The sequence below is a fragment of the Diabrotica virgifera genome, chromosome 7, assembly GCF_917563875.1.
Source record: "Diabrotica virgifera virgifera chromosome 7, PGI_DIABVI_V3a".
In the NCBI taxonomy this organism is placed as follows: Eukaryota; Metazoa; Arthropoda; class Insecta; order Coleoptera; family Chrysomelidae; genus Diabrotica; species Diabrotica virgifera.
This window is the reverse complement of record NC_065449.1, coordinates 189,583,724-189,603,257: the sequence shown is the minus strand read 5'-3', so window position 1 is coordinate 189,603,257 and position 19,534 is coordinate 189,583,724. Positions and strand designations below refer to the sequence as shown.

Genomic DNA, 19,534 nt, shown 5'->3' with positions numbered 1-19,534 from the left:
GACACGCCATTTTCATGCAAAAAATAAAACATCTTAACAAAGTATTCGAAATAAGTTTCTATACATTCACATGGATACGACGTGTCGTAGAAAAAAGGGGAAAATAGATTCTTTGTCTCAAATTGAACAAGGAATTCAAAAATAATTTTAAATTTGAAATATCTCAGTGGCGTATTATTTCTTTATTTAAAAAATTTAAGATCATTCATTACCCATATGCGCGCCAATGGTGAATATAAAATTCTTAATTGTATGTCAAAAAATGAACAAAAACTACCTCTTAAAACTCACCAAATTTTATTTGCATATCTCAACCGGTTTTAGAGCATAAAATAAATCATCAGTTTGTAATAAAAATGTCATCACCCCGTATCTCGAAAAGGAAGTATTTACAGTCATACGTTTATAGAGCAAGCTCATATTTTTTCATATAGACCCCTTAAACTTTGTCATACTTATTTACAAACACCCTCTATTAGTTATTTTCGTGCTTAATTTAAATAAAAATTTCTAACTCAACTCACTTACATTTATACTTTTTTAGAGCATAGAAGTCATTGAAAAAAAGGCATCATATCCACCACCATCGGCTACTACAACAACGACGACAACCCCACCAAAATCAATATTAAACAACAATCACCTATCAGACTTAAATTCAAGTACAATCAACGATGAAAACAACCACATATCTCCAGTCAATAGTTCTCTTCATCTCATCGAAGATACGAGATCAGCCCCAGAAGGAAAAGACAACGACTCGATAGGGGAAGTCGACGGCTCCAAAGAGAAAACCTACACCACTGACGTCAACGGAAAAGTAACCGTCCACGTGGTAGTCACCATCAACGGGAATGGCACTTTGGCCGACCTGAAGAAACAAAGGACTCAGATACGGAACAGCAGTAATGACGTCAGCAGTTTGACGTCTCCCGTAGGTAGTATCTCAGAGAACGAGGCAAACCCTGACCCAGAGAGTGATATCTTAAGGTTGACGGGTAACACAACTGAAGAAAATATGGATTATTCCAAACCAAAAAGATGTTGCGTAATAATGTGAAGATCAATATTTTTTATAGAAGTTTTAGAATTTTCTTAAAAAGAGAACATTTTTGTTACGCTACCCATGATGGTAATTTAGAAATTTTATTCAATTTTACGAAAACAAAAAAAACTACCTAAGTGGCGAGTGCTTTCTCGAAAAGTCTTAGGTAAAAAATGGCCATTTCTACATTCCAGTGAACAAATTTTTGTTTAATCTGTCAAAAGTTCCTTCTTGTTAAGACTCGTTATATATTAATTTTTATGAAGCCTTATTACGAATCTGACAATCTAATATGTTTATTATAAATAACTCTTATTTTTAACAATGCATTCAGATCAGTTAAACTAATAAGTTATTGTGTATAGTTGATAATCTGACTCCATTGTTACCATACATAAAACAACATATATTGGTTATATAAAATAAATGAATTTAAATTGTTACGGCAAAAAAAGTGGCTTACGATCATTTGAAAACTAAGAGTACCTACATTAAAAGTTCCCTGTAGTTTAAGTTTTGTTGCTGGATAGGAAAACATGATTTTATAGTTTGAAATAAATTTTTATATTCGATATAATCTCTCTGGGCGTCAATACACTTGTTTAAGTAATCTAGGTAGATTCAATGACGTGGCGTTTGGCATATTCCAATGCGACCTTTTTAGATCTATCTTGGTCCTCAATCTGTAGATTTCTAGTAGACCTTTTTAAAAGATCTAATAACTTGAGACTGAACCATTCACGTAGCTTTTTGCAGGTGGTATTTCTTCGCCTATTGCAAAGAACCGCACATTTGCCAGACTGTCACACTGACATAGAATGTGCTCTGCTGTTTCTTCTTCTAGGTGACAAAGTCTGCATAAGTTATCATCTGCCAATACCATCGGCTTCAACTGCCTTTTCAGCTTACAGTGCCCTGTTAGTAGATTATGTTATGGCTTTGACTGTTTTTCTGTTTTGCTTATTTGGTCTGCCGTAAATTTTGGCGAATCGGTTGCTTGGTTCGAAAACTTAACTTACCCACTCCGAAAAAGTGTGACATTAGAATCCCATAGAATCCCATTGTCTGAAGGTTTGCTATATAAATATGTTCAAAGATGTGTCCTGAGCCCTTATCCTTAATCTATTAAGCATTCTTTTAGACTCAAGACGCTCGCCATCTTTAATCTTGTACGAAAACAGTGCAGGAGTGCGGCTTGGGTATATCCCCCCTCAAAGCCCTGAGAGATGCCCCCACCCAAGTCCTTAACGTTGGAATCACCTCTTTGGCCACCTCGCACTTTGTCATGAGCACATTTAAGTTCTAGGAAACCCGGCAAACCTGAGGATCTGCTTCCTCGTGGCATAAGCCACCAAGATGGCTTTTTGGACTGCCTTAAACTTGTCCACATCCCATCTTTGCTTCGGTTAGCCCTCGGTTCTTGGTATTTTCCCTTTGCGTTGGTTTTTCGGTAGTGTGCTTCCGTCTGACTTTGGCCTTTTTTGACCTTTCGACCTCAGTAATCTTCTAAGTTATGGATTCCATTTTCGAATTAAAAATCCGGAAAACTTTCAAAATCTTTTCAACCTTAGTAATCTTCTGTTATAGATTCCATCTTTGAATTAAAAATACGGAAAACTGTCAAAATGTTTTTTTAATTTTTGCTACTATCTCTTCTTTTGATCAAAATTGTTTACCAAATATGAATTTTTTGAAATGTGAGAAGTCAACAATAAAAAGGAGCTGGAATGGGTTATATGTTACAACAATTAGTACTTTAATTCGCTGATTAGCGTTGAAAAATGTTTTTTTCTAACACAAGAAACTTTCAACAACTTTAAACAAGAAACTTTAAACAAGGGACTTTCTCACGACTTTTTACATCCTGTTGGGGCACAAAGATTACAGTAATAATCAAAGTTTTACCAGTTTGGAGGTAATACACGAGCAAATTTCTTTTTTAACGGAAAAAAATTATATGAGCGCTTTCTTGACCGATTTCTGGGCCCTAACTCACTTCACATCCGAAGTACCGAGTTCCCACCTCTCCATAGACGCCCATACTCATGGGTAGAGGGGGGTCGTGGCCCCCTACCTTTTCGGGTGCTTTAAACTATATATTCTCATCCAAAGTATACAAAATTTAATGTGCAACATCTTCACGTCTAGCCCCCCCTAAAATTTTTTATATGGGCGCCCATGCACCTCTTCTTAGTCTCTTGTTCTAAATTTGGATCATGGTACGCCCATAACACTTTCTGAAATGCTCCAAATCTTATTCGATTGTTCCATTGTTAGTGAATTCGTTGTGCATATATCGCTGTAAATTTGGGTTCTGAAACCCAAAACTTTAGCTTAAATATTTCTCATGCTGACTAAAGAGATCCTTAGGGTTTCTACTAAAGAACCCCGCAGAAACCTTATAGGAAATGGCTCTCTGTCAAATGCTCTGAAACTTTGGATTCTGGTAGTCCTTGATGTGTAGAACAAAAGACTCAATGGGCGTGTAGCTCCAAAAAATCATGGTTTTGAGATATAAGCCTCTGAAGTTATAGGTACAGTGAGAACGTTTGAGTTAAAATAAATTCATTTTCTCGAGAATGGGCGACTCTGGAGATAAATTACGAATCAAATTGATTTTTATTTTTAAATTATAATTTTTTGGCATATTTTATATATCATACTAGTGACGTCATCCATCTGGGCGTGATGACGCAACTGATACTTTTTTAAAATAAGTATAGTGGGCATGTGATAGTTCATTTGAAAGGTTGTTCAATTCTCTATTCACTAATATAAACATTAACATAATTATTTATACAGGGTGCCCAAAATTTTTTTGAATTAAATTAATTGAGACAAAAAGAAGAATGTATAATATAATTTATTTAATTCGAAATACATTTTACTACTGTCAAAAAACAGGAAAAAATGTTAATTTGAAAAATAAACATTGCTTTTCGCTTAAATTAAATGTTCAAACTGCTAAGAGGCACGTGGGTGGCAGCTTTATTATTGAATTTAAGAGAAAAACAATATTTATTTATCAAATAAACATTTTTTCCTGTTTTCGGACAACAGTAAAATGTATTTCGAATTAAATAAATTGTATACATTATTCTTTTTGTCTCAATTAATTTAATTTAAAAAAATTTTTGGGTACCCTTGTTTATATTAGTGAATAGAGAATTGAACAACCTTTCAAAGGCGCTATAATATGATCTGTCAAGGTCTTGTTACTGTATAATTCTTTAAATATTTTTTTGTATAATAGACTATAACTATTTAAAAGAATTATTCACTTTAAGCGTTCCTGCCTTTTCTATTTATACTGTTAGTTGGATCTGTTTCGAGTGCCATAAACGCTTTCTACCGAGAGAGAATTAAGTTATTTTATCTGTTTATAACCTGAAGAATACCTATTAGTAATATGTATTACCAAATCAAATTATATATGAAATCAACAAAATTAAAAATAATCTTCTTGCCAAACATGTCTTGCCCGTTAAGTGTTAGCAAACACGTTCCTGATCTAGTTTTTTTTATTAGATTGTCAGATTTGTAATATTTTGCTCTGATACTGTGCAAGATATTGTGCAAAAGTAAGACTTACCGTGTCTCATGCCATTTGCAGTATAATACGAAGAAATTTTAGGGTATGCTCTATTGTATGTTTTAATATTTGAAATGTTGGGTTCACGGATGAAGAAAATGTTTTCGTATATATTCGGGTATTCGTCCGTTCTGAATGTTTTCCGTTCGTAGATGTTTCGACATATTGTAGATCTTCCAAATTTCATTATTTATACGTTGTATTTGCACCTTGTGTTAAAATGTCGATGAACCTTTTCTACTATAAGCAAATCAACTTCAGACCGGACGAACATTCTGAGATATGCAGAAAGGTATACACAGTAGAATGTCACTAATCCGGCACTTCAATAAACCGACACGTCATCAGGGACCCTCCGCCCGTGCCACCCTCTGTTCTGTTGACCGTTCAAAACATTGGTATCTTCTAAAGAAGCGAGCGCATTAAATCTTAGAGTGAGTAAAGATATAATCACATTTAGTTAACTTAATTTAGTAAATGTTACTGAAACACCCAAATTGGATTTTTTAGTGATTGGTGAAGCTAAAAATCTCTGAACTTTAAAAAAATTGTCTCTCAGTCTGCTACAAGAACTAATTTGAAAGTTAGGCCATGAGAAAGGTATTTAGGAAGGGTTCCATAAAGACTTTGTTCCAGCAGTGAAGAACTTCCCATCAAGTGATGGGAATATCCAAACCATCTTCCTACCACCAAACTGCATACTTTTAATGCAGCGGATGTATCAAATTGTTATTCAAAAGGTAAAGTCCTTGTATGAAAATGTGATCCTGATGATAATCTATCTATTGCTAATTGGGTTCAAAATTTATCAGGAGATTCGAGACAAGTAAAGAAGATTTAAATTTTTCGTTTGAAGGGAACAAATCAATCGCCAATTTTGACAGATGAAGAAATATGTGAAGCAGTAAAATAATAAGAAAGTCTAGTAGAAATATGGCAGCTATCAACTAATACAACTGTAAAACTAAAACCAGATACAGCATTAAATTGTTTCAATACCTGCATAGCATGGGCTGAAGAAAAAAATTAGATCTAAAACATAAAAAGGCAATAGGGAACTTTACAATTTTTTTTATTTATTTATTATATTTGTCTACATATAGAAACAACACATACCAGATATCAACCCTCAAATCGCAATATTTAATTTACAATAACATTTAAAAAAATCTCGGGAAAGAGAAATGTGGGACGTAGGAGGATTTCCTGGTTGCGAACTTTAAGGGAGTGGTATGGGTGCAGTTCAATACAGTTATTCAGAGCTGCAGCCAACAAAGTTAAGATTGCTGTGATGGTAGCCAACCTCCGATAGGAGACGGTACTGCAAGCCGAAGAAGGACACTTAAAGTTGTGATCGCCAGCTATCCAACACGAAAAGCGCAGCACGCTATGTGACGTCACGCTGCTCGTTCCAGGATAAGAGAACAACGAACAGACAACACTGGAAGATTGTTTGTATTTTTAGTTGACAGTTCGTGTTTTGAAGGTTAGATTCTTATCGTGTATAATTTCTTTTTATCTGTGTTTTAATAATATTGATAATAAGTAACACAAAAACAATATTACAAATATTGTATACTTTCCATGTGTTCCAATACCACTTATAAAACGCCCTGAATACTATTTATTCGTGTAACTGAAGATCAAAAACGTCGTTTAAAATGGTTAAAGGCATGTAAAAGAAATGAGAAAAATATTTCACAGAAGACATGTGAGTTTCACATTTTAATGTGAGTATAAAAATCAGACTCTATTGTCATCTACATATCAGTTCAATAAGTACTTATTTATGTTCACGTCTTTGCTACACAATGCAATAATAATATAATGCAATTATATAATACCCAATATAATATATTATATTAAAGCAATATACAATATAATAGGTATTTACTATAGTATTACAAAGAACCTTATATTTTTAATACTAATTCTTTTTAATTCTTTACGATTTTATGATTCCTTATGATTTTATCACATAATGTATCATTGCAGCGTTGCAATACTTAACGCTTTCGCCCGTTTATAGGGACGACCTTCAAAATGTCTGGCGTCATAACCGATTCCGCCCGTTGAAAGGATAATTTAAATTCTGCAGTTTTTAACTGCTTATACATATTTATTTCATAATAATAAAATATGAGTTTTTTGTAAACGGGGGTTCTTTTAACAGCATTAAATAATGTTTTTCAGTAATGTTTCTGTAAAATAATTTTTATGTAAGTTCCCTATTACTTCGTTATTTAAATACACGTTCTATATATACGGTTTTCGTAAACATTAAAAGTTAGTGTGACGCTATTTGATACATGAATAATAAACCGACGACCGAGGGAATTATTTAGGAGTCACATTTATTTCTCAACGCAAAATAAATGCATAAGGAAGGAGGTATCTAACTCAGTAGATCAGATGATAGGATAATAACCACGCTCAATACACGTAGTCGTTGAGTCAGATGGGGAATTACTGATTTCGTTCAACGCACCAAATCGACGGGCTTCGGAACACGTTCAGCTCACCTGTTCCGATGGGTAGGTAGTTACTCTCCGTTCAACGCGCAAAGAATGACCTAATGGATTTCTGTTCGGTCTTTTATACTTTCAGAGACGGCATAAGAACATGTTTTGTTGAATACAGTCGTACTCTAGACCTAGACGATAAAAGTATGTTATCGTCACACTATTCACTTTATGAAATGTCTTATTCTATTTATTATTAATTTTTCTATACAATCCAGTAATCCGAACATTCCGATACTCGACTGTCGGATTAGTGAGATTCTACTGTATATGCAAAAGTGTATGAAGTGTAAACGCACCTGTATTAGCATATCGTAAGCAATTTTTTGATACCTGTATTATATCATAAGTGTATACATATTCATTCTGTAGTGCTTGAGTTCTAAATTGAAAAAAATATAATAATTTATGACAAAATAATTTTTGTTTGACAATTTTGGCTATATGTTTGTGCACTGTTACTTGTTAAAATAATTATTTCCTTGGCTTAAATTGAAAAAAAATGTAATAATTTATGACAAAATAGTTTTTGTTCGACAATTTTGGCTCTATAGAATAAGCCAAATAAAATGTGTATCGGAACTACATTTGAAATTGTCGACCAATATAAAAGTTGTACACACATACATCATAGCAACGATAAGATCATTATCATCATCATCCACCCAATTCACGTCCACTGCTGGACATAGGTCTCCCCCAATTGTTTCCACACTTCACGGTTTTGTGCTGATTGTTGCCAGTTTTTACTAATCAGCCTGATATCATCCATCCATCGTGTAGGCGGCCTTCCTCTACTGCGTTTATCTTCTCTTGATCTCCATTCCATCAGCTTTTGTGTCCATCTTAAATCTTTCAGCCTGGCGACGTGTCCTGCCCAGTTCCATTTGAGCCTGGTGATACGTTCTATAACATCGGCAATACCGGTTCTTTGTCTGAGATCTTCATTTCTTATTTTATCCCGTAGGGTTACAACCAGCATTGATCTTTCCATACGCCTTTGAGCAACCCGCATTTTCGACGCTGTTGCCTTGGTTAGGTCAGTGTCTCTGCTCCATATGTCATTACCGGCAGCACACATTGATCAAACACTTGTCTTTTTAAACCGATCGGTATACTACTTCAAAATATATTTCTCAGCGCTCCGTAGGCTGCCCAAGCAAGAGTTAATCTTCTTTTTATTTCGCATGTTTGGTTATCTCTGCCAATTCTAATTTCATGACCCAAGTAAATGTACTTTTCCACTAGTTCTACTTCTTGTTCACGTATAATCAGCTGTCCACTAGAAATCAGATTAGTCATATATTTAGTTTTAGAAAAGTTCATTTTCAGGCCTATTTTCCAGCAGATAGCATCTAACTCATTTAGCATTTCCCTTACTTCTCCTAGGTCATCAGTTATAAGGACTATGCCATTTGCAGAAGATGATTTAACTTTTCTCCGTCTATTGTGATCCCTTTATTGTCCCAGTTGAGCATCTTAAAGGCATATTCCAGAACAGTTATGAATAGTTTTGGCGAGAGTGTATGTAGTTCCGATACACTGTATTAACTGCGTATGTCCCGTTTTTATTTGGCCTATTCTGTATGTTTGTGCATTGTTACTTTTTAAAATCATTCTTTCCTTGGCTTCCTTTCGCATCTAGGCTTGTGATATCTTCTACAGTAAACGGCAATTATGTAATAGAACATAATTATGTCAATTAGCGGTAATTAAGTCACATATCTGCCACGAAGTACGTGCCGAGATTCAGATCGTTTCACACTCTCTCCGTAAATGATGATTGCTGTATGTATACCTAGCCTTTATACCAAGTTGGTGATTTATTAATTTTTTAAACTACTTAACAGTAGAAGATATGAATATATTTCAGGTATCATAAAATATAATAACTTATTGTTAAATTAATAAAAAATTAAAGCTCAAATTATTTATTATCGAACTATTTTATTAAATCATTTTAAGCTTAATGTGTTCATCGACTTTTGAAAAAGAGCTTATTGTATGCCAAACATTTTGAAAACTATTTTCTATTTCAAAATGTTCTGAAATTACATAAAGGGTAATGTAACATAGTAAATAATTATTTATTTATCGTTTAAAAGTAGTCTTAAATGTAATAATAATTTAAAACAAGTATTCTTTAAACAAAACATTTTTATATTGCATCATCATTATCATCATCTTTGGTTCAACAATCCTTTATGGATCCTGTCGTATTTAAAGATTCGTCGCCATTTTGTTCGGTTTCTGGCGACCTGTTACCATCATTTGATATTTAATATTCCAAATCGGTCTCAACACCATCCTACCTAGGCACCTAATTCGTGATCGGTCTTTGCTTCTTCTTCGTTCTTCCTGTGGTTAGCTTTTTAGCGATTCAGTTGACTGAAATTTGTATTATGTGTCCAGCAGATCTGAGTCACTGTTCTGATTCTTCACGAGAGAAGAAATTTCATTTAGTTTAGTTCCAGCATCTTTCCTGAATATTGCCATAATATGTTCATACAGTGGTCTTTAATTATTAGGTTTTTAAGATCGGTGTATGGGTAATTTCTTAATTTCGTTGTATATTTTGAGTTTTTTTAAATTTTATTGATGTTCTTTTGACGGGTTTCTTGTTTCAGCTGTTTGAAAGCTCTTAATACCTTACCTTGAACGCGTCTGTTTCAGTTGGCGTTTATGAGTTGTTTGTTCCCACTTTTTATTTCTACTCTATAAAATTTCGAATTTAATATCAAAAAAAGATCATTCATAGGGCTTTTTCATTTTGTTTTGAACGGCAATATTGGATCTCAAAACATTTTTTTTGTAAAAATACAACAGCAGAGATTATTACTGTTATAAAAGATTATTTACTATGTTATAAAAGGTTTCTTTTAGCAATAAATATCCGATATTTTGGACTGAATAGTTGATTGTTGTTTGCACCTCTTCCTCTTATAGTGTTCTGGAGTTTAAGATTAATTTATTTAAAATGTACAATCTACTTCAGAATTAAAATTCTATACGGAATTATGAATATAGGAAATTATTAGTCAGACTTATTTTTATAATTTTTTATTATAAATAATTTATTCTTTTGAGTATAAAAACCAATGATTTTATTCACAATTAAGTTTACAAATTTCTATGACAAATCATGTAAAGTCTATCTCAAAGTATATCGCCTTGATTTTCCTTCTCTTTAAACGATTTATTTTCTTTTAACATTTGTCATTAGATAAACACATGTTAGAATCCCACCATATATCGCTTAAATAAAGAAAAACCAAGACCACATAATTTAAGACAAAGTTTATGAATGGCGGACTTCCGAAATTTTTGCTGAAATAAATCTTGTGAAGCATTAGCCAAATTTTGAAATTAAATGTCTGGATATGTGTTCATAAAAGTTTTTGTACATAAAGTTCATAAGTTTAATTGAATATTAGACACATGCTTGAATATTTTCAAATAATATAGTAGGAAAAACACCAATCCATGTTATTTAGAACACATAGAGTTTAGATATATGTTAGACAACTATAGTGATACAAATAGTATTTAAAACCCCAAATAAAGCAGTATTTTTGCACCTAAAAAAATTGTTGCTCGTTTGACTGCCTTAAACACAATTATTAAAAATTAAATCGTTAATATATGAAGGGTTAAATATATATTGTTAATTATAAATAACGATTTTGAGCTGAGAAATCAGTGATTCGTATTCAACTTTTGTAATTCCTTGATGAAGGTTGTGAATTTAATAGGAGAAATTATTTTCTCCGCCTGTAAATTAAAAACTCATGGAGAAAAAATCAGAATGGATATATAATATGTAAATTATTTATTGAGACTTTCACCTAAATAGTACAATAAAATACAGCAAGCAAAATAGTGAACGCATTTTTTCTGTTAAGGTATCAAATAAAATATATTCAATAAAATCATATATAATATTTATTGAAAAAATCTATAATTACGATAATAATCGGTATGTAAAAGTCATAAAATCGGGAAATGGCTGAAAGGCCGGCGTTGGTGTACGGCGGTGAAGTGTGGCCTTATGGTAATGAACGAAGGGAATCTGCAAAAACATCACCATAATTTCTTAGAACTTAGTCAAATATCTTACGTTAAAGTTGTATAAAGATAAGTTGTATCAACATAAATATGGATATAGTATCAATGCTTATTTTTGATTTTTTCTCCATCAATTATTAAAAAATATAAACTAAGCATAGAAATCGGCCCACTTGAAACTTTTGACTTGAACTATATTTTTTTCAGAAACTATTACTCGGTTCAAAAAAGGGAGATACTGTTCGAAAGATAATTTAATATGCTTTAATATGAGTACACATTTATGAAAATTTATTTCGACTTTATGTTTAAGATGTATCGTAAAATTAATGCATCAAGCAAATTAACTTTTTTTATTGCTAACACAAAAAGGCTATTTGACAATTAAAAATTTAACAATTTTATTGTTTTAATAATGGGTATGTGGCGACACGCTTTAATTACTATTTTTGCTAATTTTATTTTTTATAACTTTTCTCAAAACGAAATAATATGGGTCATATAAAATTCACATTTAATATACAAACCAGATGTTAAGAAGGGCCGTTAAGTTTTACGAAACGAAATGTATCCCTAACCATATGTTTTTGGTGTGTTCAGTTTAACAAACTGAATTCCCCATAAATTAATTACCTTATCAGACCTTATGTCAATAACGCACTTTGGAAATGCATTCGAAGACGTTCCTTAAAACTACAGAAAGGTTCTGAGCTTTTAAAACGCCAGATGCAGTAATTTATTGCCTTTTCTAGCAATATTGTAAAACCGCAAACATGATGATAATAAACTTACTAAGGAAGTAAAACTTCACTTGTAGGTAGATGGTATATAAATTTATTAAAATTTTTTATAAAAAGATCCCAATTGGATTAAAGTGGGTTCATCACTAGTACAAAAAACACAAACGTTTTCGGACCAATCAGTCCATCATCAGGTTGAAACCTAAAATAAGTAAACCACTGTATAAAAAGGCTAAGTTGAAATTTTGACTGTTAGAAAGTTAGGAAAAATTAAAACATGTGGTTACTCACTTCAAAGTAGTTGGAACTAGCTACATAGTTAGATCGAAAGACCTTAGTATTACAAGAATTAGGCCATTTTGGCTGCAAAAATGTCGACAATAAGTCGATGTTAAAGAATATAAAAATATAATGAGACTATAATGGAGTCTTCATCTTGGCTTCAAACTGACAGACTGAAATATGACATTGAAAGAATATTGACTTTCTAGATAGAGAATTTTATGTGTATATATCCATTTGTTTGATCTTCTGTCTTGCAGTTGTATTCCCAACATGAAGCTTTCCATTTTTCTCTGAGTTATTTCTATTTTGTTTATGTTGGCCTTTGTTAATGTCACGGGTTTTTAGGTACTGTTGCATCTTTATGCTTTTTAGTATCCATCTTAACTTTCCAAACGCTGCCCACGCCAATCTGATTCTTCTTTGTACTTCAATTGTTTGGTTCTCTTTATTAGCTTTGATTATTTGACCTAGGTATATATATTCGTCAACAACTTAAATATTTACGTTATTTATATTTATATTTATTCTCTCATTTGGTATGCCACATTCTGTCATTTGGTCAAGGTACCACATGCATTGCTAAAATCTCCTCGATGTATCTAGCACCCGCTAAACCTCCTCGCTCGTGAAGACGGTTACCACTACGAATGAAAACAAAGTCGGTCCGTTCCATAGAAATTGTACCCCAGATCATGTAGAAACCACCTCCGTAAGGACTACTCTCTTCAATGCAGTATTCTGCAAATCGCTCTCCTCTTTCCACTTTCTTTCTTAGGTTGCTACCATATATTCATATTCTGGTCTCATCTGAAAACAGAATAGATCCCATTGTTCCAACGTCCAGTTCGGATGATCCTGTGCAAAACAGGCGTGCTTGACGATGAGCTGCAGTAATATTTTTGACCAATCGGCGATACTCGAGGAGTCGGATTATTTTCCTTCAGTCTTCGTCTTACTGTCCACTGACTAATAACCACTCCTCTTATTTCACGGAGCTGTTATTGCACTTGAACGGCATTAAGGTGTCGATTTCTTAATACTGTTGACACAAAAAAGCGATCATCACGAGCAGTTGTAAGTCGCTTCGCTTTCTACCAGTTCCAGGTCGTCTACGAAAGGATTCAGTCTCCTTATAACGTTAGAACATTCTTCGAACCGCGGCGGGCGGCGAGTGTCATATCCAGTTGTACAGCAACATCTCGCTGGCTAAGTTCATTTTCTATTAATACAATATATTGGGCTGCTGTCTCTGGTGTAGTATCTTACACAATATCATGAAACTTACACTTGAACACTAATTAATTATGAAAAACGAACAATATGGAATTAAAAATGTATAAGCATTTTCAATTTCTTTGCAACACGAAAATGCAGCAGCTGCATAATGCTCTGGTTAAATCGGAGAGTGCAGGAAGAGTCTATACCGGTTTCGGAGGTCTTTTCCCCCTCATCAGTAGTCCCATATCCTCCTCTCTCCGATTTCCCCAGGCATCACACTTTGGGCCCTTCCGTATTGCAAAGAAAGAAATGTCACGGATGAACTAGAGCCATCTACCGAAGAACAAAGTAAGTTATCAATAGAAGTAGCACAGAAAGCGACAATAAATATCGTTCCCATACCACCAGATTGACAACAGCTGGAATACTTTCTTTGGTTACAATACTTTACATATGGAATTGTTAGTTGCAAAGGCAATAATAACAAATTTTGATTATTTCTTATTATCGTTATAAACATCAAATAAACACTTTTCTATGTTTATTGGTTCCTACGCATCTAAATGATAAGCAATCCATGACAAATTTTACTCAACGTATCATCTCATCTTTTAAACAATATATCCCTTTTTGATGCAAGAAGTTTTAGAAATAAATACCTATAGCTTAAGTCAAAAGTTTAAAGTGGGTCGATTTCTATGCATGGAAGTTTATTTAATTGAAATGTTATTTCCTAAAAATGTATATATCGAACTTTAGCACAGAATAAAAGTAAGTTATTATGTTATTCGTCCAAGAGATTGCCGCTTTTTAAATATTTTTGCATTTGTAGGGTAATATTGTAAATTTATACATATATTTTTGTTATTGTATATATTTTTTTATTTATAGTATTGGTTTTAGTATTGGTTGCAATTTTGTACAGTATTATGTTCTACAATTCTTGTAGGTATTTAAATGAAACAATGTACCTAGTACCTATGATATTGCAGATATTCAAATTTTTGAACTATAAGAATTATTGCTTAATATTATGTTCGTTTTTTCAATCAAAAATAAGAGAGTACACTAATTTGAAACGTAGTGCATTTATTATAAAACACATTAGTTATTCATATCAGAAAACTTTAAGCAGCTAAGAGATACCATTTTTTTAATGAATTCAAGTTAAATTTTTTCAAAACTGTTTTAACTTTGTGGAAAAATCTTTATTTGTCTGATTTGAATATTACTCATACAATAGTATAACAATTTTTTTGTACATCAACTGATGTTCACTTTATTTTGTACCAGAGTTGTTTTTAGTTCTACATAACTATATTTTTTATTTCGTCATTACGTATGTAAAAAAAAGATTGTTTATTGTAAACTGACTGTGACTTATTTTTCTATTAACATAGTTAAATTTTATAAGTTGTTGAACTTATTTCAAGTTTATTTCATTACTCGGTTTGAATCCCAATTTATTTATGGAGTTCGAAATATTTTTCGCTCTTTGCTGTTGTTTTGCATTCTATGAGTTCATTTTGTTCTGTCGACCCTTTCACATTTTGCAATTTCTTACTGTTCTATTCCTATAATTTTTAATTGTATGTAATTTACAGTCGGAAAAGTTAAAGAATACCCATGAACGATCACATCAATCACTTATTTTGTATTTGCTGTCATTTTCTATAACAAATTTCAGTTATTTATAGAAAAAGACAGCAAATACAAAATAAGTGATTGATGTGATCGTTTATGGGTATTCTTTCATTTTTGTGACTGTATGTGATGAAGATTTTTATATGGGATTAAGCCACAATCTGTTATACTCAATAAAAATTACATTTTATATTTGTTTCAATTTCCAATCCAGAAATCGTTCTCAAAAAAATATTGTAAATTAAGAAATTATTTTATGTTCATCAATTGGCGCTCATCAATTTTTAGCCAATATGACAGTTGAAATTCTTAGGGTAAGGACATAACAAGTAAGTCGAGGTGGATGTGTAGGTCGCGGTAGATGCCACTAGTTAAGTCGCGGTCGATGTCGACAGCACATAGCAAGGAGGTCACCTGCGCTGTCAGTCGAGCTACAACCACTATCAAGTGAAGTAGTTTAATGAAATTTGAATGACAAAAAGACTGTGCTTTTGCGATGTTGTGTCAGTCAAGTTATGATAGTGATGAAATGCCAGCTGTAAATAATCAGATCCTCCTTCATATTTCAAAAATTTACTAAATTTAATTACTTTAGAAATTCAAAAATAAACTAAATACAAAAAAAGGATTATATAAAAAGTATCAACTCAGATAGCGCAGGTAATAACAACTTGGCTTCTAACAACGAATCAATCACAGGAAAGCATCACAGGGCCGCGCAGTAGACATCCATGTAAAACAAACTCAAAAGCATGGATGTAAACCTCCTGGATGGCATCGCGCTAAATCTCCATCGCGACTTACCTGCTCTGTTCGCTTACATTCATTACAATGTGTTTGTTTTACATGGATGTCGACATCGACCGCGACCGACAGCTACAGCTCCACCGCGACTTACTTGTTCTGTGCTTACCCTTAGGATGATGTACTCTTGGATTGATATCAAATTCTGATTTTTGTATGTGTATGTAAGAAATCATCTTAATTGTAGATGATGTGTCTCTGACCGTCTATTAAACCATTAATGTTGGTATTCTTCATTCATCTCCTAATGGTTCTTCTGTCTCTATTGGTAACGAGAATCTGGTGCATTCTGTTTTACTTCTGTTTTATCCAGATTTAGCCATACGGCTCACACTCCCTCTAAGGGGAAAATTGACTCGTCCCAGATACCTACGGTATCAAAAGGATTGAGCTCTGGTGGGACTCTTTCCGTGTTTTCGAGCCCTAGGTGACTTGGTATGCTGGAGTTTCTCCCAGAAATTTTCGTACGCATCTGGCCGTCGCAAGTAGTACAGCTTTCTGCATGGTCTTATAAAGGTGTTCATTTAGACCCAGCTTTTTTATGCTTTCGAGGAGGGTCTTCGGAATGACTCCAGTAGTAGAGATAATAATTGGTATCGTCTGGGTACTTTGCATTCTCCATTGCCTTCGTATTTGAATTTCCAGATCTCTGTACTTGGCGATCTTTTCAGTAAATTTACTACGTAGATTATTGTTGTTAGGTATCGCCACATCAATTAGTGTTGTCTGTCTTGTTAATTTATTAACTAGTACGAGATCTGGTCTATTATGTGCCACTGTTTGGTCTGTGAGCACAGTGCGGTCCCAGTATAGCTTGTAGTTGCCATCCTCAAGCATACTCTCAGGGACGTATTGATAATACGAGAGATGATCCGTTTGGAGAAGTCCCAGCTTGATAGCTATCTCTTGATGGAGGATTTTTCCCACTGCGTCATGCCGTTCCTTGTATTCAGTTGCAGCAAATGCCTGGCAGCCCCCTGTAAGATGTTGGATGGTTTCTTGGGCTTGACATCCATATCGGCATCTGTCGTTTTGAACCTGAGGGTCTTTGATGATATATTTCAGGTAATTTCTGGTTGGTATAACCTGATCCTGAATGGCCAGTAATGAACCCTCCGTTTCAGGGAACATCTTTCCTGATGTCAACCAATAGTTCGACGCTATATTGTCGACATAGTCTTGGCTGACCTCATTGGGATGTCGCCCGTGCAGAGGTTTACCCATCCAGGTGCGCAGTTTTTCGTCTTTAGTAAGGTGGTTTATGCGCATTTCTGGTTCCCTCAGTTTCATCGGTGTTGTGTCATCTACTGCGCAAATAGCTTGATGTAGAGTAGATGTCTCAGCTTGCATCTGAAAATAAGTTCTTAAATTAGCAATTTGTTTATCTAATTGCTCACCTATATCCATAAGTCCTCTTCCTCCTAGATTCCGTGGTAATGTCGTTCTTTCTACTGCACTTTTAGGATGGTGTTTTTGTGCCTTTGTGAGGTGTGTTCGTACTTTTCGCTGAAGATTTTCTATATCTGTTTTTGTCCACTTAACAATACCAAATGAATAGCTAAGTGCGGAACAAGCGTAGGTGTTTAGTGCCTTAAACAAATTTTTACTGTTAAGCTGTGAACGAAGCAGCTGTTTTATTCTTCGTATAAACTCAGTAGTTATTTCAGTTTTCATTTGCTTATGGTCAATTTTCTGCGCCTGCTTTACTCCAAGATATTTGTATATGTCGTTTTCACCCATGGCCTCGATGTTCTGGCCATTTTGCATATCGAATCCACCGGGCTGTACCTTTCCTCTGACTATATTCAAAACACGGCACTTGTCTAGGCCGAACTGCATATTAATATCATTAGAGAATGTTTCTACTGTTTTTAGCATCTGCTCTAGATTGTCTCGAGTAGAAGCCATTAATTTCAAATCATCCATATACAACAGATGATTAAGCTTCGCTACTACAGTATTGTTGTTTTTAATGCTAAAACCTGAGTCAGTGGAGTTTAATAGCTGTGATAGAGGGTTCATAGCCAAACAGAACCACAATGGACTCAGCGAGTCTCCTTGAAACAGGCCCCGGTTGATTGCAATATTTTCCGTTTCGATATTGTTTTCACCAGGTATTTGGAGGTGAATTTTAGTCTTCCAACCTGTCATTATATGCCTTAAAAAGGTCACTATGTTATCATCGACTTTGTATATTCTTAATATATTTATAAGCCATTCATGCGGTACTGAATCAAAGGCCTTTTTGTAGTCAATAAAGGCAGTAAAGAGGTTTATTTTTTTGGTGAATGCCTGGTTAGAAATGACTGAGTCGATGATAAGTTGTTCTTTACAACCCATAGAACCCTTAGCGCATCCTTTCTGTTGAGGCTCTATGATATTGTTTAGAGCACAGTGTTGGTAGATACGCCGGGTTATACAGGATGTGACCAATTTATACAAAGTTGGAAGACAAGTAATTGGGCGGTACTTGGCTGGATCTTGGGTGTTATTTTGATCCTTCGGTATTAAATAAGTGGTTCCCTGAGTTAGAAATGATGGTATTTCTTGCGGGTTAGAAATAACATGATTAATTAATGTTGATAAGCACTCATGAATGCTCCAAAACTTCTTAAGCCAGAAGTTCTGGACTCCGTCTGGTCCAGGAGATTTCCAGTTATGAAGCTCTTTGATGATATTTGAGACCTCTTCAGTAGTGAATGGTTCGTAGTTAGCTGTGACGTAGTGGTGACAGTTGTGCGTCGTATCTTCTATCCAGCCAGCATTGTTGTTAAGAGCAGCTGGTCTGGAAAGTTGATTTCCCCAAAACTCATGAATCTCTTCCTGGCTTGGGTAAGACTTGTCTACAGTTTCTACGGTGGAGTTCAGTTTTCGGTAGAACGCCTTCTCAGAGTTCTCAAAAAGTGCATTGTCACATTTTCGGTTGTTACTAACTTTATACCTTCTTAATCGTCCTGAATAGACGGAGAGTTTTTGTTTTAATGTATCCAGACACTGTTGGGCTGTGTTATTTTCTGGATCGTATCTCGAGTGTCTTGCAGTGCTCCGCATTATTTCTTCAGCTCTCTTAATGACTTTTCTACTTGTTACACCTCTTATATATTCTGTGACTTGACCAATATCCCTACGCAGTAATTCAATTTTTCCGAGAAGTCTTTTTTCCCAGGGTGCAATTCTGTTACCAGTCCTTCCGTTATTAGTACTCCGTCGTGTTCTGATCTTAACGCCCATTACATTAGCAATTGCTGTTGCTGCACAGTAGATTAGCATATGCAGATATTCCAATGTGTGGGCTTCTACGACATAATTGGGTAGGACTTCAGTGTTCACAATTTGTAACAGCGCACCTAGTTTCTTACAAGAGTTTATTCGTGGTAGCGGTGGTCTGCTAAGTGGATTTGTTCCATTAAACTCTTGTACGGCACGAGCCATTTCGTTTGCTAGACTATCGCGCAACTCGTTGTTTTCCTGCTGTGTATTGTCAGGTTGAGTTTCTGGTATGGGAATCTCAGGAATCTGCTCATCAAGGATTTCATTAGGGACTTGATCTAAAACTAGCCCTTGGTTGTTAATCTCCCGTTCGACTTCGCTTTTGATCGTATTGCGTCTAGCCTCTGGG

At 34.3% G+C, this 19,534-nt stretch overlaps 1 protein-coding gene across 2 annotated transcripts in view; it reads left to right on the top strand.

The window, feature by feature from the left end:
* LOC114333041 (protein phosphatase 1 regulatory subunit 16A) overlaps nucleotides 1–15,301 on the top strand; it is a 194,005-nt gene extending 178,704 nt beyond the window's left edge. For both annotated transcript variants that reach the window (XM_028282864.2, XM_028282863.2), the window contains exon 8: nucleotides 545–15,301. In XM_028282864.2, coding sequence (XP_028138665.1) covers nucleotides 545–1,060 — 516 coding nt within the window. In that variant the 3' untranslated portion in view covers nucleotides 1,061–15,301. The remainder of the gene's footprint in view (nucleotides 1–544) is intronic.
* Nucleotides 15,302–19,534: the final 4,233 nt, after the last annotated feature.